This window comes from Phacochoerus africanus, chromosome 1 (assembly GCF_016906955.1).
Source record: "Phacochoerus africanus isolate WHEZ1 chromosome 1, ROS_Pafr_v1, whole genome shotgun sequence".
Taxonomy (NCBI): Eukaryota; Metazoa; Chordata; class Mammalia; order Artiodactyla; family Suidae; genus Phacochoerus; species Phacochoerus africanus.
The window spans coordinates 257,480,344-257,505,828 of record NC_062544.1 but is presented as its reverse complement, the minus strand read 5'-3'; the positions used below and the strand labels follow the sequence as shown (position 1 = coordinate 257,505,828).

General features: G+C 35.8%; 1 protein-coding gene across 7 annotated transcripts in view; it reads left to right on the top strand.

The window, feature by feature from the left end:
• ROBO2 (roundabout guidance receptor 2) overlaps positions 1-25,485 on the top strand; it is a 601,587-nt gene that overhangs the window by 506,553 nt on the left and 69,549 nt on the right. For 6 of the 7 annotated variants that reach the window (XM_047794525.1, XM_047794528.1, XM_047794527.1 and 3 more), the window contains exons 11-17: positions 2,828-2,909; positions 3,346-3,508; positions 5,113-5,279; positions 8,673-8,794; positions 17,324-17,555; positions 20,925-21,049; positions 23,650-23,821. In XM_047794525.1, coding sequence (XP_047650481.1) covers positions 2,828-2,909; positions 3,346-3,508; positions 5,113-5,279; positions 8,673-8,794; positions 17,324-17,555; positions 20,925-21,049; positions 23,650-23,821 — 1,063 coding nt within the window. The remainder of the gene's footprint in view (positions 1-2,827; positions 2,910-3,345; positions 3,509-5,112; positions 5,280-8,672; positions 8,795-17,323; positions 17,556-20,924; positions 21,050-23,649; positions 23,822-25,485) is intronic. The other variant, XM_047794521.1, reaches the window with a different exon arrangement.

Genomic DNA, 25,485 nt, shown 5'->3' with positions numbered 1-25,485 from the left:
TAAAAAATCATGAAGAAAAATTGATTGAAAATGATTCAGTCAAAAAACAGTAGAATCTGGTATCTAAGGATAAATTGGGAACCAATATGATTAAAAAAACAGGAAGATGTTGAATTTTCCCATTCAGAAACCAGAGGAGGAAGATAAATATTTTTATTATGTCTGTTTTCAATGATCACAATGGGGAGTGTTCATTATTAAAATGAAATTATTTACAACCACGTGTTTATCTGTGTAGAATACAGACATGTCACAAAAAGATAGAGTGACTGTTTATGCGATGTGCACACACACATACACAAAAATCTTTGATACTCTAATAAATGTATATAACTTTTTAATTTTAATTTTTAGATAGCTGTTAATTACCACTCTAAGTAGACAGAATGCTTTCAAATTGAGTTTAAAGAAAATACAGATTTTTTTCGCTTGTATTAATTTATTATAAATTAATTTTTAAGCTTTTTTGAATAAAATGAGAGTTATTAAAACATTAATGCCAACTCTCCTTGAGTAAACAATTTAACCTCTTTTTTGAGCTAAAGGCAGACGTGGGCCATAGAGGTTAATGCATTTCCACTGTACTGCTGAATAAAGGGTGTACTCAAATAGTCAAGATCGCCAAGAGTGTTTGCAAGAAGCAATTAAAGGTGGGCACTTGATGTCAAGCAAACTTCAAGCCCTCCGTCAGGCTTCTGAGTAGTCTTTCTGAGATGCAAACTCCTGGTAGCTTGTCTATAGCCAACTACACAAGGAGAAAAGCAGGTGATGGAATGTGCCAGCATATTAGTTTCTTTTTTTTTAAGGCACTTGGTTAAGGATAAAAGGAGAAAGATGGAAAAGATAGGAAGCACTGAAGACCGAAAAAGACATTATTTAAAGGAAGAAAAATAGATGTGATGATGATGGTGCTGTAAGAGTGAACTTTATCAGTGGTATTTGGCTGTTGATACCACTTTTGATAAACTCCAAAATGAAAACGTTGTTATTTTTCTGTAAAATGAATCTTTAAACAGGAAATAAAATGTTTTACAGTACTTCACCAATACAGTCAAGAGGAGGTTTCTGTAGGTCATATTCCTTTGTGTCTCACTTTCTTTTTCACTACTTAATGCAAGGTGGGAAAATAGTGTAATGAACACTGTATTCTCATAGTCCAGCTAATTGGTAACTGAATCTGTTTCTTTTGAGAAGTAGAATATTCCACTACTCATTAAAACATACCTACCACAGCTAATGTCAGACTCGTATCTCCACACAATGACAAGGAGATGCAGTTAAGAAGCATTACCTACATATTCTTCTTTTAGCATTTGCACATAATAACAAGTGCTACATTTTAGTTCAACAGCTATAATAAAATGCAAATTCTTTACTCTTTCACAGACTATATTCAAATGAACATCCCATTAAAATCCTACCTAGGCTCATTATATTTAGTTTGTGACTGATGCTTCTTAAATGCAAAGATTTCTAATGACTATAATGCGTGCACAGCCACATTTGAAAAAATGGCTCTTTCCACAATGGCTATCCCCCATCATCCCTCGGTATAATAGAAGACAATTGTACGGAGATAATATGGCAAGGAATGGCATGCCAGAGCAATTTGAAACTTAAGTTAAAATACATAATGACATTTAAAATCAATTAAAATGGTGGAATGGCAGTAACTTCCAGGCACTAATGATTTACCCAAGAATCAATTGTGGAAGGTTGAGTCATCAATACCCTAACATTTTGAACCCAGGAGGTATTATATTCTATGAACTCCCATATTTCATCAACAATTAGACTCATGTTCATCATGGAATATTAATGTTTCATCTTCTACTTTGCCTTATTTTGTTTGGTCTATCCGTTTCTCTTCCCATCTCTCTTTCCTGTCACCCCTAAACTTATGTGAAAGAATGCTGTTTTCAGTATAAGCCCACAGGGCTCAGCCACAGGGAGGATTTCTGATTTGCATCTTACTGATTTTGGAGGTTTTGTCAAGGTATAATCACAGAATCTTCTGCCTTTAACATTTATGAAAGAGAACTCAATTATATTATCAATTATTCCTCAGTCTTTTGCCATTCTTCAGTGAATAACAAAAAATTAAGTAATCAACAAATGACAATTTTAAATATGCTTTTAAAAGTGTTATGCATTAGATCACTTAGTGACCCCTTTCAGCTCTGCATTGCAGTGACTCCCTGAGCATTATTTGGTTGTTTTTAAGTCTACAACTTCATTCCTTTCACTGTTACACTGCACTCTTTAAAAGGGAAGATTTCATTTCTCTTTTAAAATTTTTTTCTTCTTTACTTTTCTCCTTAGCTTTAAAAAAAGGGGGGAGGTTGTCCTTTTATTACTGCAATGCTTGCTTACTACTGGGTATCTTCTATCCTGTGAAATATAGTTTATTGGTGACAGAGAGGACAGCTTTGCATTACTGATCTCTGAATGTTTATGGGATTCTGAAAAATTCTGTCCTGAATTATCCATTTCTAATTCTGACGCAATGAAGCCCCACCATAAACTGGAGTGAAAAAGATAAGAAGAGTGCTTTGAAGGCATATAGAAAGACAGCTAAAGTTTACCAGACAAATAACATTTAGTTGTAGAAATATAATGAGAAGTTTTGGATTACTGTTATGAATAAAATGACATTCTATGAGCTTATTTAACATTTTATGTGTACATATGATTGACTCTAGTGTATAAATTTAGACAACCAATGATATATCACATTTTAGAAGTCAAATATTGCCTTGTTGAGATTGAGCGATTATTCTACAAATCAATTAAAGTGACTTTATTCTCTCCCTTCTATGTACACTAGATTTCTGATTCTGGCACTTATACTTGTGTGGCTACAAGTTCAAGTGGGGAGACTTCCTGGAGTGCTGTGCTGGATGTGACAGGTGGGTTCTTTGTGAAATATTTTAACAGAAGAAATCTTGATCCGGTTTTAGTGATTAGCACATTATCAAATAACAAATCAAAGAGGGATTAAGATTTTTAAATTCAGTGAATGTAAAAACTAAGCTTTATGTCACTTGTTTCTCTACTATTTGACACATAGCATTGGATATATGAGATTTGATAACACTTGTTCTTGCTAATCGTGTTATTTTATTTTCTCTGTCTGAAGAGCCAGCAATTCTAGTGATCATATGTGAAAGCAAATAGTTACTAATGTGTAGAAAAAAGCAAATATTCACTTGCATACTTTGGATTCACAAAGATGAATTGCTCACTATCTAGTTCAAATTCTTTAATAGACTATTTTCCTTCTTTTAAGCATCATTTTCAGCTTATGCAATCAGAAATGAAGCCTTTTCTGTTTATCCTCTATAGAATCTGGGGCAACAATCAGTAAAAATTATGATTTAAATGATCTACCTGGACCACCATCCAAACCACAGGTCACTGATGTTACTAAGAACAGTGTCACCTTGTCCTGGCAACCAGGTACCCCTGGAACCCTTCCAGCAAGTGCATATATCATTGAGGCTTTCAGGTATGAGACAGTTCCTTTTTTCTCCATTGGGGTTTTTGCTTTATCTCCTATATCATAAAATCTCAAGTGAGCTATCCTGCTGTTTTAGTCTATTAATCAGTATACTTGAAAAATTTATGTTTTATATCTGACTTTCTTCAAGAATAGCCTCTAGTTGTATTTTTCATTTGTAAATTAATTATGAGATAAATATGCATTATCCATGCCTATGTCTATAGGGATCTACTTATGACACAATCCCTTAGTTCTTTTCTTCACCCTAACCATTGTAGGAATTTAGGAGGAGAATTTTGGCTATAGCACTAAGTAAAAAATAATTTAATTAGGTAAGGCACTTTTTTAAAGTTATGCAACATTTATGGAGGCCTGAAGCCTTGGAATTTTGCTTCCTAATAATCAGAGTAGAATTTAAAGTAATTCCAGCATCTTTTGCTATTTATTTGAATACATGTGTTGGTTATTCCTAAGGGAAAATTTAAAACTACAATTAAGAGATTGGTTATATGCACTTCTGATTGCTGAAAGGAAAAGATAGGTGCAGTTGTTATTTGAAATAATTGTCATCAGTTTAAGAATATAGACTATAAAGTACCAAATGCCATTATAAAATTGTTTTAAGAGGATTTGAAAAAAATAGTTATACCAATGGGAAAATGTGTCTTCATATTCATTTCAATGTGCTTCTGTTTGCCATGATTAAATAAAGTGATAGCCCCTGTCCTTTTTAAGCATAGGACAAATCCTCACTTTCATTTTAGGCTTCCCTAATTTATTAAAGTGAATGATCAATACATACTTTTCAAATTTCACAGAAGTATTTTTCTGTAATTTTCATGGTTTGATGTAAAACATGAAACTTCTGAAAAACCAAGAGCCCTGAAAATCACATTTTCTTCTCATTCTGAAGAAAAGCAGCATTTGACCTTAGACAAAATGCTGCAAATGGGCATGCCATCTGTTGATGGCAGTTAAGGGGTTTGCACACACAGACTCAGAGATATTTCACCATTCTGAGATGAGAAACCACCATACTGTGTAATGTACAATTTTATTAAAAATGTAACCGAGGGAAAATATTCCTTACATGCTTCCTTTCTTCTTTTACAGATATGTAGTTTTAGAAGGCTCTATTATAATATTGCATGTGGAAATGATGCAAAAGAAAACACACCTTGTAACAGGAAAATGTATTGGCATAATTTACTCTGTAGTCCATTTATTCTTTCTACAGGTTAATTCTTTTCAAGGTATATATATATACATTTATGAGGACCATATTTATTGTATAAACTTGATGTTGTGATCTTGGCCTCTGTTCCTTTTACAGGTATTCATTTAGTGGGCTGCTGTGCTTTAGCAAAGGGCTATCACATCTCCTGGGCTGAGTTTAATTTTGTTGTGCATGGCACTTCCGTTAGGTGGGCTCGGCTTTGTTGTTGAAAAAACTGAAATCATCCAAATGTTTCATTTATTGGGCTGAACACTTCAAGCGTTGTGTGTGTGTGTGTTTAATTTTCAGCCATTAACCTTTGTCATTGATACCCAACTCCATGTCCAAGTCCCTTCCGACTGCTCTTAAATTGAAATTTCTCTTCATGTTTCAGCCAATCGGTGAGCAATAGCTGGCAGACAGTGGCAAACCATGTAAAGACCACCCTCTATACTGTGAGAGGACTGCGGCCCAATACAATCTATTTATTCATGGTCAGAGCAATCAACCCACAAGGTCTCAGTGACCCAAGTGCTATGTCAGATCCTGTGCGCACACAAGGTAATATCAGTAGCTGAAAATATGACTGGTTCTAGGCATTAAATAGTTCTTTAAGGACAAAGAGATTGCAGGACAAGAGATAAATCTGTCTACCTTGATTATAATAATGTTTCACTAGACCTGACCTGATCCAATGAAGGAGAAGAAAACGTGTTCTCCTCAGTGAGTCTGTCTTCTTTCTGGAGCTGTCAGGGTCTATTTAGTAGAAAAGAAACAAAATAATTTGGTACAATTACATCATAAGAGGGGATCAGCTAAGTTAAGGTTTTACTCTATTTCAAAGGGAGCAAAAATGTTTCTCCTTCTTTGCAATGCAATTACACAGTAGCAAAAAAGTGATCTTTAATGGATAATATGGTTATTGAGGGATATCAAAATTCCCTTATATGGTGCAGGAATTGTGTTTTGAGAGTGCAGTGTGTCTCAAGGTGTGGTTCCTACAGAAGCAGCATCTATATCACCTGGGGCTACGTTAGAAATGCAAATTCTCAGGCCCAGACTTAGAAGCTCTAGCGGTAGGGCCCAGCAGTCTGTTAGAGTGCCCTCCAAGTGTCCTCTCAGGCTCAAGTACAACAAGCATCATTGCAGCATATTTTATTAAACCAGATGTTTAAAGGAACAGTTTGTTTCAGAAAGCAGTAAGTCGCAGAGTTCCCGTTGTGGCTTAGAGGTAACAAACCTGATCCCTGGCCTCACTCAGTGGGTTAAGGATCCAGCATTGCCATGAGCTGTAGGGTAGGTTTTGGACTCACCTCGGATCCCACATTGCTGTGGCTATGGCATAGCCCAACAGCTGCAGCTCTGTGTCTGAACTTCATGAGTAAATTAAATTGTTGAACTTGAAAAGGAAGAGGTGTATGGTTTAAAACACACACACACACACACACACACACACACACACACACACACCAAAAGAAGTAAATCAGGCTTTCTTCCTGAGGATATAGTTCTTTTGACTAATAATAAAAACTCAACCAGAATTCTATAATTTAAGATCAAAATGGAAAATTTCTCATCTCATCCTTAGAAGCCTGTCTCTTCAAACTGAGAAGGTACTGGAATCCAGGGGTTAAAATGGAATATTGAATTATAATTTCCCTTCTTACCAGTAGATGAAGGCAATTAATAATATAGAAATGGTGGCTTTATTATTTATTACAATTTACTTCCCACAGGGTTCTTGAGAAAGGGTTAATTATTTCTTATTTGTAAAAGGCTTCGAACACGATACGGTTCAAAGCAGTATTTTTATGCTATGAAAAGCACCATACAGCCAGAAAATATTATTATAATTACCATGTAGTTGGTTGATAGTAACTAGCATGCTATTATAACAGAGAAGGGTGCCTTAAAGGAATCAAGTCAAATCAAGTCACCACGTGATTTTTGCAACGAGTCTGACATGATGACAGTCAAGGGAGGAGGGGCTGCCACTTTGCTATTGTTCTCTAAGCAAGAATGTGATTAATTTTCCATGATGATAAAGGGCCTGTAGGTAAAGAAGCTGTCTTGAGAGAAAGAAAAAGTACAACAAGGAATTTGAAGACCTGAAAGTAGTTCTATTTTACCTTGCTGGGATCCAGTTGCTTTTAATGTGTCTGAACTTCATGAGTAAATTAAATTGTTGAACTTGAAAAGGAAGAGGTGTATGGTTTAAGTCAAGAAATGGTAGCACCCAGATCACTTTTACTTGTGTAGATAGAAGTAGTTTTTGCGCCTAGCCGCAATGGAAGGTGGGGAGATCACAGAGTGGGGGAGACTTTTGGTGTGATTGAATCCGGCGGCCCTTCTTGATCATTCAATAACAGTGCCAGTCACTAAATCTTAACTCATAAAATAACTGCTCGGTGAAAAGGTCAAAAAAGATTAATGAAAAGTTGTTTGTGATCTGGCTTGTTCCAGTTGAGAGACTACATAGAGCAAAAGACCTATGTTCTTTTAACAGACATTTAATAGCAAAACTCATGTTTTGTGTCTGAATGTCAGGATCATTTTTGACACCACATTTTCAGCAGCTTTGCAATCTGCAAAGCACTTCTTTGCAAAGAACACTTTGCTGTGTGAGCTCTTATTTTTCAAAGATATTAAATACCATAGAATTTAGGAAAGTCTTATTTTAGTAAGGCAGCAAACACACCATCAACATCACAGTAGACCATAGGTATATCATCGAAGAGTAATATTATTCACATGACATTAATAATATATACACACATATAAGTGTTTTCTAAATCAAGTAAAACTCATTCTACAGTTTATGTTAAGGATGAAAAAAAGTGGAACTGGAAAAAAAATTACCAAAATGTGGTTCCTAATTACTTATGTTCCAATTTACATTAGTACACCCAGTTTAAGTTACAGTTGAGTATGCATTTACAAAAAATTTTGCATGAATGTTTCATTGTCGTCTGAGAAAATCAGAGAAAAAAGATGAAGAAAATAAATCATTTTAAATTGGACTTCCATCCTTAAAGTGATTGAAGGAAAAAAAAATTCAACTTAATGTTTCAGTGCAGCAATTAAAGAAGTTGATTTGCGTATGTGTGAAATTCAGGGTTTGATATCACTTTGATGAACTCAGAGGTCTATAATTTATCTTTTCTTCTTTTTTTAATGGACACATAAGATATAAACATGTATGGGAAACAGAGTCGTTTTTAGATGAATGGTGAATAAGGGGGCAGGACCGTTTATGGCCAAGAATATAGCATTCTAAACATCACCATTATTTCTCCCTCCCTCTTACCCTCCATCACTTCCCAAAAGGCAGCTGTGTTATATTTTGTCAGATATTGGGGTACTGTTCAGAATTTATTACAAGAGCATTTTATCAGTATTTTAAATTGGTCAGTTAAATATATTTTTGTGAATTTGGGAGGATTCCTCCCCTTCTGTCCCTCGCATTGTTTGCCTTTAGGGACATCATTCACTTCCCAGGCTCCCTGATTACTTTCTCTTCCACACTCCCAGACTGAAACGGGTCAAGGACTAGGACACACAACCTACTAATTAATAAAAGGAACTGAACAAAGTCTTAAATGGCCGTGTTCGGATCTGGCCCCATTTTAGATAAACTGAGGGTTTCTGAAGAAGTCGTACAGCACATACTTTATTCTTTAATAAGGAAATAATAGATATTTCATAGCAGTGTATTGGAATGGGGGTGAGGGATTACACAACGCTTTTAGAAATATTATTTTAGTGAAGATAAATAGCTCTCAAATTATGCCCCAGCATAGTGATTAGGTATCTGAATATGCTTTAATGTTGTTTGTCACAAAGGGTTTTTAATTTTCCCCTTTTATTATTTGTAACATCATAATATTGGCATATGTAGTGTATATGGGAATTTCACTATGACTGTTGAAAAATTGGAACTGGTTATGCTTGTAGATATCAGCCCACCAGCACAAGGAGTGGACCATAGACAAGTGCAGAAAGAACTTGGAGACGTCCTTGTCCGTCTTCATACTCCAGTTGTGTTGACTCCCACCACTGTTCAAGTCACATGGACGGTAAGTTGTTTTTGTTTTTTGCATCTTTTTGTCTTTTTAGGACTGCACCCGCAGCATTGTGGAGGTTCCCAGGCGAGGGGTCAAATTGGAGCTGCAGCTTCTGCCCTACACCACAGCCACAGCAACTCGGGATCCGAGCTGCATCTGCAACCTACACACAGCTCATGGCAATGCCAGCTCCTTAACTCACTGAGCAAGGTCAGGGGTTGAATCTGCATCCTCATGGATACTAGTCAGGTTTATTAACCACTGAGCCATGATGGGAACTCTATGTATGGTAAGTTTTTAAAGACTCTCTTAAAGGTAGTCTGTTTTACTCCTTTAAGAAGACAAACCAGCAAAGATAAAAGCAAACAAACCCCCAAAATAAGTGGTAGAACCCCTCACCATTTAAAATCAAGGTGTAATCAATGGCAAAAAAAGAGAAAAATTCAATAAAAGTGTGAGTAGAGTAAAAATAGATTGCAATATTAAACATAATATATTCTGTCTCCTGAATTTTTAAGCAGTCTTACTGAGACACAAGGAACTTATCCAAGTTAAAGTGTACAACTCCATATTTTCTGGTATCTTTACAGGATTGCAGGATTGTGTAATCACCACCAGAATCTGATTTTAGAACAATTCATCTCAAAATGAAACCCTGTGTCCATTAGTAGTCACTCCTCCGTACCCCTGACTTTAGCCCTTTGCAACCACTAATCTGCTGTCTGTCCGTTAATTGCCTATTTCTTTCATATGAATGAAATCATGTACTATGTTATCCTTTGTATCTGACTTCCTTCCTCTGTGTGATATTTTTGAGGTTTATCCATGTTGTAGCATGTACCAGTACTTTGTTCCAGTTTATTATAGAGTAGCATTCCACTATGTAGATAGATCACATACATCTGTTTATGCATTTATCAGTTGATTCATCTTTGAGTTATTTCTACTTTTGGCTATTATGAATGATGGTGCAGTGAACACTTCTGTACAAATTGACATATATTTTTCATTTCTCTTGGCATGTACTTAGGAACTGTTAAATTCTCGGTTTAACATTTGAATATACTGCCAAAATGGTTACACAGTTTTATACTCCCACCAGCAATATTTGAAGGTTCCAGTTTCTTCCACGTCCTTGCCAATTTCTCTCACATACTCACCAACACTTATCTTATGTCTTTTTGATTATGGCCATTCTAATGGGTGTGAAGTCGTTTATCATTGTAGTTTTAATTTGCATTTCTTTAATGAGGAATGATATTTTGCATCTTTCATGTGTTTATTGAGCATTTGTATATCTTCTTTAGACACATGTCTGTTCAAACTATTTGCCCATTTTTCAATAGAGTTGTCTTCTTAGTATAATGTGAGTTCTTTATATATTGGATACAAACCCTTTATTAGATATATAATTGTAAGCATTTTCTCCCAAGCTGCAGGATGTTTTTTACTTTCTTAATGTTGTCATTTGAAGCACCAAAAATTTTAATTTTGAAGGTTTTTTTCCTAAATTTATTTAATTTATTTATTTATTTTGTCTTTTTGCCTTTTCTAGGGCCACTCCTGCAGCATATGGAGGTTCCCAGGCTAAGGTCTAATCAGAGCCATAGCCACCGGCCTACGCCAGAGCCACAGCAATGCCAGATCAGAGCCTCATCTGTGACCTACACCACAGCTCATGGCAATGCCGGATCCCCAACCAACTGAGCAAGGCCAGGGATCGAACCCTCAACCTCATGGTTCCTCGTCGAATTTGTTAACCACTGAGCCATGACGGTAACTCCTTTTTTCTAAATTTAAATCAATACTCTTTACATCCTTTTAGCGGATCTCATTCAGCAGTACCAAAAAGTATGTAATTTTAATAATTTGACATGTGTAGTAAAAAAATTAATGGGTTTTAAATAATAAATTAATATTTTAATATATGCTAAGAACTTCAATTCCATGCATGTAATAACAAATGTCAACCTGCTCACTGTTATTTCAAAATGAGCAGTGTTTTCATCTTAAGGTAGCCAATGCAGTGAAAATTGTCATAAACTATGCACGTGGGTCAGAAAAGAATTTCTGGACTCATATTGGGGTGCAAAGAAAGAACTTATTGAGCATGGTGAGATGGAGAAAAAGTAGTTTATTGAGAACAGAAACGCTGCTGGTGCAGGGGGACGAGTTCCTGATGAACAGGGAGAGCCAACAATGAGCATGTGATCACGTCTGTTTTTATAACCCAGGGAGAGGAGAGGTCTCTCATTACACCTGTTGATCTGCTGAATTGGGGGAAGAGGGGTCTTATGATACACTTGCTGGTTAGTTGGGGGCTTATAAGGGCCAAATACAGAGGGAGGGTGAGGAGTGGGCCGCATACCTTTCACAGTAGGAGGTAGGAAGAGTAGGCCAGGTTGCTTAAGGTGTAGAGGAAGGAGCATTGCAATGAGATGGGTGGGGTGATGATAAGGGTCTGGTAATTCTTGTCTTGGCCAGAGGCTTTCAAGTCAAATCTCCTTGAAGAGGCCTTGAAGCTCCACAAAACAATAAATAATATAAAAATGGCCGTATCACTCACAGTAGAGAATATTAACTCTTGTATACGTGTGTGTCTGCATTTTGTGAAGAAGCAGACAGTATTCTTCCCTGGGCCAACTTCTTATTTCTCCCTGAGATTTCTCTATGATAGCCTCAAAAAATCCAGAGAAAATATACCAGGATGCTAAAAGAGCATAGTTTTTTTAAGCCCTCTGTATGTATAGTAGATCTGTATATTGTATAAACAATGATCACTTGAGTTAGGAATATCTAGAAAAAATTTATTTTAATTATATAATTTATTGGAATGTGTTAAACTTACGTCTGTAATTGTTGTTATTGTTATGCAGTAGTAGAAGAATGACGGTCATTTTTTAAAAAAAAAAATGGATTTTCCCATTTTAGAGTCCAAGTTTCCTTAGGGAAATAACTATTTCTCCCATTCCATAAACTATCCCAACAAAGGAAGTAGAGGAAGAAAAACTGGTTATTTTTTATAAATTCTCAATTAATTAAATAGAAAACACGATGAAGAGAGATATTCTTGTATTCTCTTAATAGTAAATCCATGAACAAATCTAGTTCTGCAGGCATTTGTTGAGTAGCAATTTTGTACTAGATGTGAGGAAAGACTATATAAAGAGATACAAATCTACTTGAGAAAAACATGGAAATTCTTAGTGATGGTGCACAGGGGTGAGAGCCATAGCTGATATATAAACAGACCTTTGGTTCCCTTATAAAAGAGAAAGTGATTAACTCTAACCCCAGGCCTCAGAACAGCATTACCACTCACCTACATCTCGATGGGGAAACATGGCGGCATTACTGTGTTAGATTAGAAGAAACCAAATTAATATTTAAGACTGTTTAGTCTAATTCTATAGTTTTGTGAAAGGAAACCAATGCAGGAGTGCCTATGTGACTCTGTGGTTAACGAACCCCACTGGTATCCATGAGGATGCAAGTTCGATCCCTGGCCTCGCTCAGTGGGTTAAGGACCTGGCATTGCCGTGAGCTGTGGCATAGGTTGCAGATGAAGCTTGGATCTGGCATTGCTGTGGCTGTGATGTAGGCTTGGCAGCTGCAGCTCAGATTGGACCCCTAGCCTGGAAACTTCCATATGCCATGAGTGCAGCCCTAGAAAGAAAATAAAAGGAAACCAGTGCATCTAGGTTGAGAAGTGTTCCCAATATCCACATCTATTTATAGGTAAAGACAGGATTAGAGTTTCCTTACTTTCAGCCTACTTTTTATGATTTTCACTTTAAGGATACACTGTAGAGAAATATTTAGTTGAAAGAAAATCCTTTCGATAGTGGAATTTCAACATAAGATCGTGGATGGGGCACTTTATTATTTCTTAAACAAGAGCAGTCAAATATTTGCCTGTGAATACAAAACTGGGTAATGCTAGAACAAAAATAATACTAAATTCATAATGTTTTAGGAGTAATTATGATTATTTAAGATTACATTGTTTCTAATTTTATTTTTTATATAATTTCACATAGACTTATTCTGTTTTCTGCATCTAATGGTTTCTATTCTTCTGCTCCCATGAAAGGAACATAATGACCTCATCATTTTTCCAGTGGCACAGAAAGAGTATTATCTGCCATTCCTCTTCCATCTTTGTAAGCCAAGGAAATGGCTGTATTTTTTAATAGCAGATTTTCTTCATTTTCAGTTGAAAGTCTTCTCTTCCTTGTTCTGAGTTTTGAAGGGTTTCTTTTTAAGCTGCTTCTAAATGTGGGAATTAATAGGTAAGAATCAAAGTCATTATGTTTATGAAGTAAATCACTTTAAAAGTCAATGACTTTAAAAGAATAAATCAAATTAGATCAAACTCGCAGATCAGTAGTCTGGGAGTACTTCCAGGAAAGGGACCTTGTCATATTCATCTCTATATCCCAAGAAACTTGTCATTACTAGTTTCCATAGCTCTCTCCCTCATGAGCTTGAGTTTTGTGAGTCTAAAGTTCATTTTCATTACTTTTTTTTTTTCAGACCAGAACATTTATTATGAAATACTTTTTCAATAATTGTTGAATGTTCAAATTCATTGTGTCCAGTTATTTTAATTTTTTTATTTTTAAAAAGAAGGTATTTGATTATATCACAAATTCCCATGAGTGTGTGGTCACACATGAGATAAATATGTATTTGAGATGTAAGTTCAGTGAAATAAAATTAGACTGGAGATCAGAACAGTTGCCAAGGAAATTATAACCAAATATTTTATTTTCATGTCATATTTTCAACTTCCTATTTGAGTTATAGACTCATGTTGATGTTTAAGGAAAGAAATATATTCCCCAGCCCATGTATTAGGGGCCAGCTGATATGGTTTATCAATAGTTAACAGGATTCTGTCAGCAAACACACAGGACATTTAAACTAGAAGGACATCTGCCTGCCCCAGAAGTCTAATCTTGAAGTAACAATAGTTAGCAAAGGCTGCTTTCTAAAAATGACTGCTCTTATTTTGAGGGTAGGTAAAAATGATGAAAATGGGTGTTTCACAAAGATAGTAGCGATAAACCTCTTATTTGAAGAGGATTATTCTAGTTTGTGTGTACTTGTTTTGCTTTTATTCAAGGACAAAAAGAATTACAGGTCCCTGGCCCCTTAAACATCACAGCTACTGAAGTTGAAAGAACACTTTGGGAAACGAGAATTTCAGAACTCAGCTAAATCCAGATCAATTTCTTTGCAGGCTAAGCCCACTAAAGAAAACTCACTTTGACTTTGCAAAATAGATGGAACTTTTTCAATGAAAAAGATAGATATTGAGCATCTAACTTTAAACCTTTTAATGAAAGTGCTGATTTGAGGGCTACATAGGCCCCTCTCTGCCCTGTTTTTATATGTATTCTTTACTTAATAATGATGCTTTAATCATCGTGCATCTTTATTACTTGCAAAGTGCTTTAAACTGTATTAGTCATTTTATTGTTTCTGTGCCCTTGTAATATGCATATTATTTGAGCAAATTTAGTAAACTGAGACTCAGAAAGTTTAAAAGGCTAAGTTGTAACTTAATCAAGGCCTTATGACTAGTCGACCGAAACTCTTCACGTTTTCCTTAAGGCAATTCTTCATTCAGGTTTTAGAAAATACCAATTATTTAAAAACTCTATGGTCTTTAGATTTGTGGCCAGACTTTATGATCGACTCTAAAAGAAAATCCTCCTTGTTATAATCAGAATGTTAGTAAAACATGACAAGTAAACAATTTTGCTTAAAAGTGACTACTTGGGAGTTCCCGTCGTGGCGCAGTGGTTAACGAATCCGACTAGGAACCATGAGGTTGTGGGTTCGGTCCCTGCCCTTGCTCAGTGGGTTAAGGATCCGGTGTTGCCGTGAGGTGTGGTGCAGGTCACAGACATGGCTCGGATCCCACGTTGCTGTGGTTCTGGCGTCGGCCGGCAGCTACAGCCCCGATTAGACCCCTAGCCTAGGAACCTCCATGTGCCACGGAAGCGGCTCAAGAAATGGCAAAATACAAAAAAAAAAAAAAAAGTGACTACTTGGCAGAATGCGCCTCTGAAGTCAGTAATATAGAACACGTGTCCACCAAAGGTCCCACCTATTTTTTTAAGTAATGTGCAGCATTTTTATTTTTCTGCCACCTGTAACAACAAATTTCTTTCTGAAAACAATGTACAGCACTGCACAAAATCAAATTAAACTATTTAGCTGTTAAGTAGGCCATTAGAATCTACTGGTTGAAGGCAATGTACACTGAAGTGAGCGAAGCAATGTTGTGTAGTAAACATTAGCTTCATAAAGTCCCTAAAACACTTAATTAATGAAAACCAAACATGGATAAAACCAATTTACCCTGATTTACAGACTCCCTTCATCTGGAAACAGCTGCTTAATGTTCTTCTTAAAAACACAGCTTGCTTCTTTCAGTATTAACAAGCTATTATTGTGAGTTATGTCTTTCTTTCAGTATATAAATTCACTTAAAGCGAAGGCAGAGAAGTTTATAAAATGCAAGCTTAATGTTGTTTTAACATATGCTGCCGAGATTTTTTTGAACATTGACAGTTTTGATGAAAGGCATCTCTCTTTGATTCTCGTAAATTTAGCTTTTTGCATTTTAGTCATCTTGTTTTATGATGTCAGAACAACCTCTGCCTTTCAAAAAATGTGTACTTCGGTATGAACACAAACTCGTAGCCTGGGTGAAGAATCAAAGATCATGTGCTTTGGTATCAAAACTGAGCTTACTTTCTCTTGACATAACCTCATACAACTACAGCACTAATTCCGCACATCTTTGAGGGTTAGAAAGCTGTCAAGTGGGTGAAGGAATTCTTACTTGTTGAGACTCATCTGTGAAACTGGAATTAGCCATATTTAGAAAGACACATGCTCATGCTGACCAACTTCATGCATTTTTCTTGCTTGGACATTCTAAAAGTACCAAAAAAATGTCCCTTTGTTTCACTGTATTTTGATTGAGGTTCTGAGTTTTTAAATGTTCTGCCTTCACTTAAAATTATTTTAAAATACTGCAACTAATGAAGAAATGCTAGAAGTTAATACAAGAAAGAATACCTATTGTTTATTATGTGTTAACCGTTGAGTAAAGACGTTATTAAAAAGCTGAAATAATTGTTTCCATCATCACCTTCTTTATTTCCTCGGTCTCCTCAGCCTTCCTAAAATGAGTTTATTCCATCTCTTCTCCACTGAATTTTATACTTTGACAGTGAAATATGCCAAGTTAAAGGCTTCTTAGACTATGGCTATTAAAGTATAATATATGGAATATTGATTGGAGACGATGCTGTGATAGTTATATTTAAGTCAAGCATTTTTAGAAAATGGCAAGACATTAAAAATGTTTAAAAAAGCAAAATGCCCTTTTCTCCCTGAAATGAAACAACAGTAAAAACTCCAGTAAAGATTGTTTAATAAATGTAAAAAGAGAACTTACTTTTTGATATTTTTTGATATTCTGATATTAGTTTTCAGGTTCAAAAATCTCAGATTTTTATTAAAAACTGTTGCTTATCTTCTGTACCTCAAATAAATGAAAGGGTCAGGAAGTTGTTAAGTTGTGCCAATAGTGGGACTATTGGAGGAGCCAGAAGTTGGTAAATTAATAAGTTATTTAATATTTGTTAATGAATGCAGGCTTTTCATATGCACTCAAATTAGATGATCCAGCTCAGCTCCACAGTTCTGAGTCTCTTCACATGCCTCTTCCAGCCACAGGAATTTTATACATGCTGTTCTTACTCTTATTCCCCAGATAAATCCTACTTTCCATGCATATCTCAGCACTTCTTTTGGGAAACATTATCTCACCATCCTGAGTCAGTCACCTTCCCCATTCAGTCACCTTCCTCTCTACTCTAGACTTTCTTAGCTCCTAGTACATCTCATTTATTACATCTCATTTATATCATGTACATATGTTTATTTGTTATCAATGTAACCTGCCTATTGTCTGAGTGACTATTAAATGACTCTCATCTTCCACCTGAACGTTAAGCACCGTGAGGCCAGGGACTGACTACTTTCATTCCTCACTTTTATCCTCGGCGTTTAGCAGAATAACTGGCACCTATTAGGAGGAACTCAAAACAATGTTTAAGTGAGTGAAGCTATTAGTGAATGAACAAGGAATGAGAAAAGGAGATTCCTGACAAATATCACACTACGCATAAAAACACAAAAATGGGAATTGTTAAATATGAAAAAATAAAAAAGACAAGCAGATGAGCATTGACGCTAGAAAGAATGGCAGGTCTAGACCTTGATAGGCTTTTATGCTAATCCAAAAAATTTGAATTATTAAGTATCTTATGTACTATGAAGTATTTTCAGCAGGAAAGAGAGCTGTTCCACTTTTCCTTTTGGAAATAACAACTTAAGAGCCATGTGGACACAGAACTGGAAGAGGATATTAAAAGTGGGGAGATGTGTTTGAAAGCCATGGCATCATTCAGATACTTCAATTTGGTTTCAAAAGTGTTTTCCTTTGTTTTTTAGGTTGATCGTCAACCCCAGTTTATTCAAGGCTACCGAGTGATGTACCGTCAGACTTCAGGCCTACAGGCTACTTCAACATGGCAGAATTTAGACGCCAAAGTCCCCACTGAGCGAAGCGCTGTCTTAGCCAATCTGAAAAAGGGAGTGACTTATGAAATTAAAGTTCGGCCATATTTTAATGAGTTCCAAGGAATGGATAGTGAATCTAAAACAGTTCGTACTACTGAAGAAGGTCAGTATTCTGATTTCTAATATATACCAAACTTAAACCATAATTAAATCAATTTCTGTTGAAATTCTAGTCACCATCTTTAAAAGGGTAGCAAAAGGGAATCTAAAAGTGAATCCAGGAAGTGTCATTCCCCCCTTTAATTCTGAGAATGCCATAGAATCTAACAACTCAGAAAAATGACATTCAAGTGATTTGAAATTTTCTTAAAGCATTCATTTAAATCTTGTTTGTAAGTACACTGGAATTTGATTATAATGTTTTCCTTTTTTTTTTTTTTACACACGGATTTAGCTCATTTGACTTCATTACAGGAAACCCAAGTGCACAGGCCACTCTTTGTCACTTCCCCTTTTTTGGTATAGTAAAGCACCATATTTTCTTTTATAATTCTCCTTCCCTGTGAAGTCTGATTCATAATTTCTAATCTGAAGTCCACATGCATGTCTGTAGTGGCATTCTCCTCAGGGAATGCTCCCTCTCCCTTTCCCCTTTGTAAATTTTCTTGCCTGCACATACTTTAAAGTCAATCTGTGATAGACATGAAATTAATGTAGATCTCAACCAGTCCATTTTCTCGTGTCTCCTTCACTAGAACATCATCAAAAGTATGGAAAGTTAGATACCAAATATAATAAATTTCCCCCTTCTGTGCCTTTCTACTAACTTTATGTACACTGCCCCAGGAAAGAGCCTTTTTTCTAAACACATTTTATATAAATAGATATAAGAGCAGCCTTAAAAAAAATGTGTGTAGGTTGTTCATGCTAACATGTAAACATTCATGTTTGACCAAGGAGCTTTTAAATTATACACATCATATAAGAAGCAACACAGGGAAATGTTATCTTCACAGTTTACAGTGTGATACACTGACATGGGTGTGTATTTTTAAAGGCATTACCTTTAGGATTTCTAACAAAAAATACTGAAATACTGAAAACTAATAATAGTATTTTCATCCCCCATTAAATTTTATATTGAAAATGTATAGAATCAGTGAGTACAGTGAGTAAATTTAATGCAGAATGCTGCATTTGAAGCTTACTTCCAAAAATCAATGTCCCTGCAGTTAGACTTTTCCTTTGAATTAGATGTTTGTCGCCCTTCGGTATATGCTCATCTCCGATTTCTGTGGCCTTCTAAAGAGAACAAATGGAACTCAGCGGGGCTGTGTCTGGGAACAATGAGTGGGTTCTTTCACACTGTAGAAAGAAGCTGAGCACTGGAATAACAGCTGTCAGGAAACAGGCATGGCCTCCTTGCCAAGCCATCTATAAGGCAAAGGAGAAACCAGTTCTCCAAAGTGTCACTTTTCAATGAAGTTCACTTAACAACGACAAAACTGCTACCAGCAAACAAGTGAATTTATATCATTGAGCCATATTTTGGAGCCATGTTAACATAGAGATGAATAATAAAGAGCAGTATTGTGGTAACATGTCTCTGTGTTTTATACTCAATGCAAAGAGGACTGTACCTCAGTGAAGTACGCCATGACAGATTTATCAAACTTGGGAAACTTTATTGATAGACTTTTAAGATACCTTTTATGATTGAAGTATACACGTTTTCGAAGACCTAAAATAAACTATGTAGAGTTATGAAAGCATTAATCTTGATTGTAAGTACACTTTCATATCACAGAATTCTTTGAATTTTGTTTTTACTGTTAATGATTTGACTTTTTCAACCTTTGGTTTAAACTCAGAGATTTACTGAGAATTGGTAAGTTTTCTGGCAAAATTAGTATGACTTAGTTCTCATATACATGGGGTGGAAGATGGTACACTCTAATATCATGAATTCTTTCTTATTCATCTTTTCTCAGTACGATTTTAATTAGTTATAGGAGAAACCATAAAGGAAGAGAACTATAGGACATTAAAATTTGTGCATCTCACATTTGACCTAACATGAACTCCTTTCATTCATATCTTCAGAGTTCCTTGCCCATCAGTATAAAATGTTTTAAATCTTAAATTATGGATCAATTAATAACAGTCCATTATTTTTTCTCAATATGAAAGCAGAAGTGTCCTTTTTCTGTGGCTGAAATGTATTGCTGTGTTTCTCTTTTTATGTATTAAATGCAAACCAAAACAAAAAGATTGTCAATAATGCTATCACTCAGGAATTATAATTAACTAATGAAAATTTTGGAATGCATACTTTCAGAATATTTTTGATAGCAGTGTTTTTTGCTTTTCTTTTCAGAAAGGGAGCTATAGGGTCAAAAGAATCAAAATTCTAGAAGGAGGCATACCTGGGTTCAAATTCTCCCTTGTAGTTTGACTTAGATCAATCTTTCTCAATGGCTTCTTTTTTCTTTTTTATCCTGAGTCCTCATGGATACTAGTCAGGTTCGTTTCCGCTGAGCCACGATGGGAACTCCCGCCTTCTGTTTTCTTACCTGTTAGACTGAGATAAGAGTTGTTTTGGAGTTCCCGTTGTGGCTCAGTGGTTAACAAATCCGACTAGGAAACATGAGGTTGCAGGTTTAATCCCTGGCCTCTTTCAGTGGGTTAAGGATCTGGCGTTGCCATGAACTGTGGTGTAGGTTGCAGACATGGCTCGGATCCCAAGTTGCTGTGGCTCCGGCGTAGTCTGGCAGCTACAGCTCCAATTCGACCCTTAGCCTGGGAACCTCCATGTGCCATGGGTGTAGCCCTCAAAAGACAAAAAAAAAAAAAAAGAGTTGTTTTTATTTCCTGAGATTATTGTGCATATTAAACCTGACACTTACCTCAGTTCTAGGCATATAGCAAACACTCTTTTGAATGTTATCTGACTGATGTCCGTGAGGATGCAGGTTTGATCCCTGGCCTCACTCAGTGGGTTAAGGACCCAGTGCTGCTGTGAGCTCTGGTGTAGGCCAGAAGCTGTAGCTCCAATTTGACCCCTAGCCTGGGAACCTCCACATGCCGCGGGTGTGGTCCTAAAAAAAACCAAAAACCAAACACAAAAAAAAATTATATTTAAAGGATTTTTTTTTTTCCTCGGCATATGGAGATTCCCAGGCTAGGGGTTGAATCGGAGCTGTAGCCACTGGCCTACGCCAGAGCCACAGCAATGCAGGATCCGAACCATGTCTGCAACCTACACCATAGCTCATGGCAACGCCCGATCCTTAACCCACTGAGCAAGGGCAGGGACCGAACCCACAACCTCATGGTTCCTAGTCAGATTCGTTAACCACTGCGCCACGATGGGAACTTCTATTTAAAGGATTTTTTAAAACCATCACTGTTAAGGCAGAACTACTGGAAACCAAACCCTGCCACATCTTGTCGTCATATTTGTGTTCTGTAAGCAGTGTTAATGCACACCCAGACTTACAGTTTGTGTTCGTTCTGCTCACTTCCTCCGCAGCCCCAAGTGCCCCACCACAATCTGTCACCGTGCTGACAGTTGGAAGCCACAATAGCACAAGCATTAGTGTTTCCTGGGATCCTCCTCCTCCAGATCATCAGAATGGAATTATCCAAGAATACAAGGTAGGGCCTGGATGAAGAAAGAAAGTTCACGGGCAGAAGTTCCCAGGGAAATCTCAGGGTCACCGGAATGAGGAACATTTCTAGTGGCCCCCTTACTGAGTTTGAGTGTACTGTCATTTTTTTATATCTTTGTGCCAGATAAAGGAGCAAATGCATTCTACGTAGAACCTAATGCAAGGTCATGGATAACACAAGATAACTCAGTGGGACAAGTCAACTATAATGATGCAGTGTTTTTTTGTATAATGTGATTACAGAACCTCAGAGATTATGAGGGATGGGATACAGGGTGGATGGTGAAGCCCTACCCCAGAAAGGCCTTTATCTTTCTTGTTGGATTCTGTGTAATGGGCCTCAGAGCAGCTATTTTTAAACTGTATTCTCATAAAAGATGCTTCAGGGGGTTAAAAGTTGGGAGGGGTTAGGAGTGTGGGCAGTACCAGCTCCCACCTTAAATTCTGCATTTATCAAGTTATTGAGATTCTATAGAATATTTCACTTGGAAAAAGGGAGCTATTGAAAAAAACAAATTTTGAAAAAGTCTCATTTTCAATTGATGGATTTGTTACTATTTAGAAACAGTATATATATCCGTTGTTTTTTCACCATTATTTGAGAGACATTGTTTAAGGGACATAAGTTGTCTCACTTTGAGAAAGAAGATTCTGATTAATTGTGATGTGATTAGACCATGTGGGAGAGTAAAACACCTTGTTAAACTTTGTAAAAATTCAAAACTATGGTGTTTTCCCGTTAATAAATGTTTATAGAATTCTGGCAAAAACATACTGAGTAGATCTATTAGAAAAGAAAACTAGACATGCCACCTCACCCCAAGAATTCTTATTTGGTGGGTGAAATTAGGCTAAATAATTTCACTCAAAACATTGTTATTTCTAAAAAAAAAAAATGAGAAATTTAAAATAGAATTTTAAGGCGTTCCCATCATGGCGCAGTGGAAATGAATCTAACTAGGAACCATGAAGTTTCGGGTTCAATCCCTGGCCTTGCTCAGTGAGTTAAAGATCTGGCATTGCCATGTGGCTGTGGCGTAGGCCAGCAGCTGTAGCTCCGATTTGACCGCTAGCCTGGGAACTTCCATATGCTGAAGGCGCGGCCCTAAAAAGCAAAAATAAAATAAAATAAAATAGAATTTTAACTTAATGGTTAAGTCACTGAAGCAAATGGACTAAATTTACATAAATCTGTATTTTAAAATTATTCCTATCACATTATATATAAATGTGAATAAGAAATAAGTGCCTTTACAGTAACATAATTATATTAATTCTGAAATTTTGTGTTAGGACACATTATTTTAAAATCAAATATTTATATATCCTGGGGTGTGTGTTTTGATAAGGTTAAATTTTTACATTTCTATCACCTAGGACTAAATATCATCAACTTCCATTTATTTAAATATTGATTTTTTCCACAACATAATAATTTTTCATAAGTTGTACATTTTCTTACTTATGTAAGATTGTCCTATTTTGGTAAAAATGTATATATTTTGGTAAAGGCTAAATATTCCTCCATTACTAACTTGGGTTTCATAGACAAATAGAAGTAATCTACAATTCAATGACAATATTTTAAAGAAAAATTTTCAGGAACTTACCTGTTTTAGAAACAAATCATATGTGTTCCTACTTAATGTGTCCCCATGTAGATTATAAATACTATATAATATAATATAAATAAGTATACACTTTTTATTAACACATTTTACAGTAACAGATTTCCATATCCCAGAAAGAAGTATGACTTAAAATTTGCCGTTTATTGGAAGTACAAGCCTAGCATCCCTCACATCCATATTTAAAGACTTCCTATCACTTTGTTCTCATGCATGTTTATGTGTGTGTAGATATGTTTTGATCAATATTAAGATTTATTACCATGAGTGTAAATATTGGCTTTAATTTTATCTCAGTCAATACCTATAACTTTAGTCAATTAATCTTGTTAACTACTTATGTATAAGTTAATATTTTCTTAAATGAAATATAAATTATTTTGATGTATACCTATATACCTTAGATACTACAACTAATAATCACCATATTTTTAATAGATTATATGTGTAATAAATCTTGATAAATAAATTAAGCAGAGGAATATATGTGTTTTAATCCATACCTAAAGGCTGTTTGCAACCAAGGACCACTTTCTAGGCTTTGCAAAGATATTAAGGGAATCATTTTACTGTGAGCAGTTTGATGGTGAAATATAAAGGAACACTTCATAATTTTAGCTTCTTTTGTGGTTCTTTTTTCAATACACACACTTGTACACCTGATCACATACATATATATCATATATATATGTATGATTCAAGATCCCTCTTGAATCTACTATCATATGATATATATCTAGTATCATATGATATATATGATACTATCATATGATATATATCATATGTATGTTCAGCAGAAATTAGGCTTAAGAAAATGTCATTTACAGATACTTTAATAAGCCTAGAAAATAGAAAATAGATTGGTCTCTATTAAAGAATTAATCAATCATAACTAGATCATTTTATATTCTCTTATATAATTTTATATTCTTTTGTGATTCACTTTACATTTATATAGATCTGGTGTCTGGGGAATGAAACACGATTCCACATCAATAAAACTGTGGATGCAGCCATTCGATCTGTAATAATTGGTGGATTGTTCCCCGGTATTCAGTACCGGGTAGAGGTTGCAGCTAGTACCAGCGCAGGAGTTGGAGTAAAAAGTGAGCCACAGCCGATAATAATTGGTGAGTACCAATCTATACAGGCTGTGCTTTAGAATCAGTCAACTGGGATCAAGATAGATTATTTTTTGGATGGTAGCATCGCAACAGTGGATATGTGGTAAATGAGTGATGAGATGTACACGTCACTTAGGCAATGGTTAACTGACTAGAGTTTCTAACAAAAATGTTTAGCAATTGCTTGTGTTCTTAAGATTTCCACAAACTTTTTAATCAATGGCTTTATTTGTAATTTTGATGCCATTGAAATACAATAGGAAATGAGACATTTACTGAAGAAAGCTCATTATGTTTCAAATCTATATGCTTCCTCTTAGCCAAAAAAATGTCAAAAATTAACCAGAAACAGGCCAAAAGAAACTATGTAATCCAAATATACTATCCCAAAGAAGAAATCCCTCTTGAATCTACTATCATTATTACAGAAAATTGCTCCCTATCACCATGAATTATGTTTGACTTTTCTTGAAATATATGTAAATAGAGTCATACAGAATATAATATTTTGTATCTGGCTCCTTTCACTAACTATAATGTTTTTGAGATTCTCCTGTATATGTATTATGCAATTCATGTGTTTTATCTCTGGGAAGTTTTCAGTTGTGTGGCTGTATCATATTTTGTTTCTCTCTTTTTCTCTTGAGAGAGTGTATAAGTTTTTTTTTTTTTGAGGACATATGTTTCTATTTATTTTTGAGAAATACCTAGAAGTGGAATTTCTGGGTAATAGCACCGATGTAGTTTGACTTTATAAGACACTCTAAATTTTTTTTTCAAATTGTATAATTTTATACTCTCACTAAGGATATGACTTCCAGTTTTTCTACCTTCTCACTAGCATTTGATGTTGCCATCTGTAAATTTAGCTATTCCAGTGAGTGTAAAAGTACCTCATTGTCATTTTAACTTTAATTTTCTTCGATTACTAATGATGTTGAACAACTTCACATGTGTTCATTGGCCATTCACATATTTTCTTTTGTAAAATTTCCAAGTCTTTGCCTTTTTAAAATGATGTTGTTTGGAGTTCCCCCTGTGGCATAGTGGGTTAATGATCTGGCTTGTCTCTATGGAGGCACCAGTTTAATTCCTGGGCCCAGTCCCTGGCCTGGTGCAGTGGGCTATGAATCCAGCTGCAGCTGTGGCATATCCAGCTGGGATGTGATCCCCGGCCTGGTAACTTCCATTTGCTGCAGGAGCAGCCAAAAGAAAAAAATGGTGTCATTTTTTCATGATACTGATAAAGAGGTGTTATTTGTGCATTTTCAATATAAATTCTCTGTCATGTATTGCATTGCAAATATTTTCTCCTAATCAGTGGCTTTCCTGTTCCTTTTCTTATTCTTTTTTCTTTTCTTCTTTCTTTCTTTTTTTTTTTTTTGCTTCTTAGGGCTGCATCGGCAGCATATGGAGGTTCCCAAGCTAGGGGTCGAATCACAGCCGGCCTACCCAACAGCCACAGCAACACAGGATCCAAGCCGAGTCTGTGACCTTCACCACAGCTCACAACAGTGCCGGATCCTTTAACCCACTGAGCGAGGCCAGGGGTCGAACCTGTGTCCTCATGGATACCAGTCAGATTTGTTTCTGCTGAGCTACAACAGCAACTCCCCTGTTCCTTTTCTTAATAGTGTCTTTTGATGAGCAAAAGTTTTAAATTTACATGA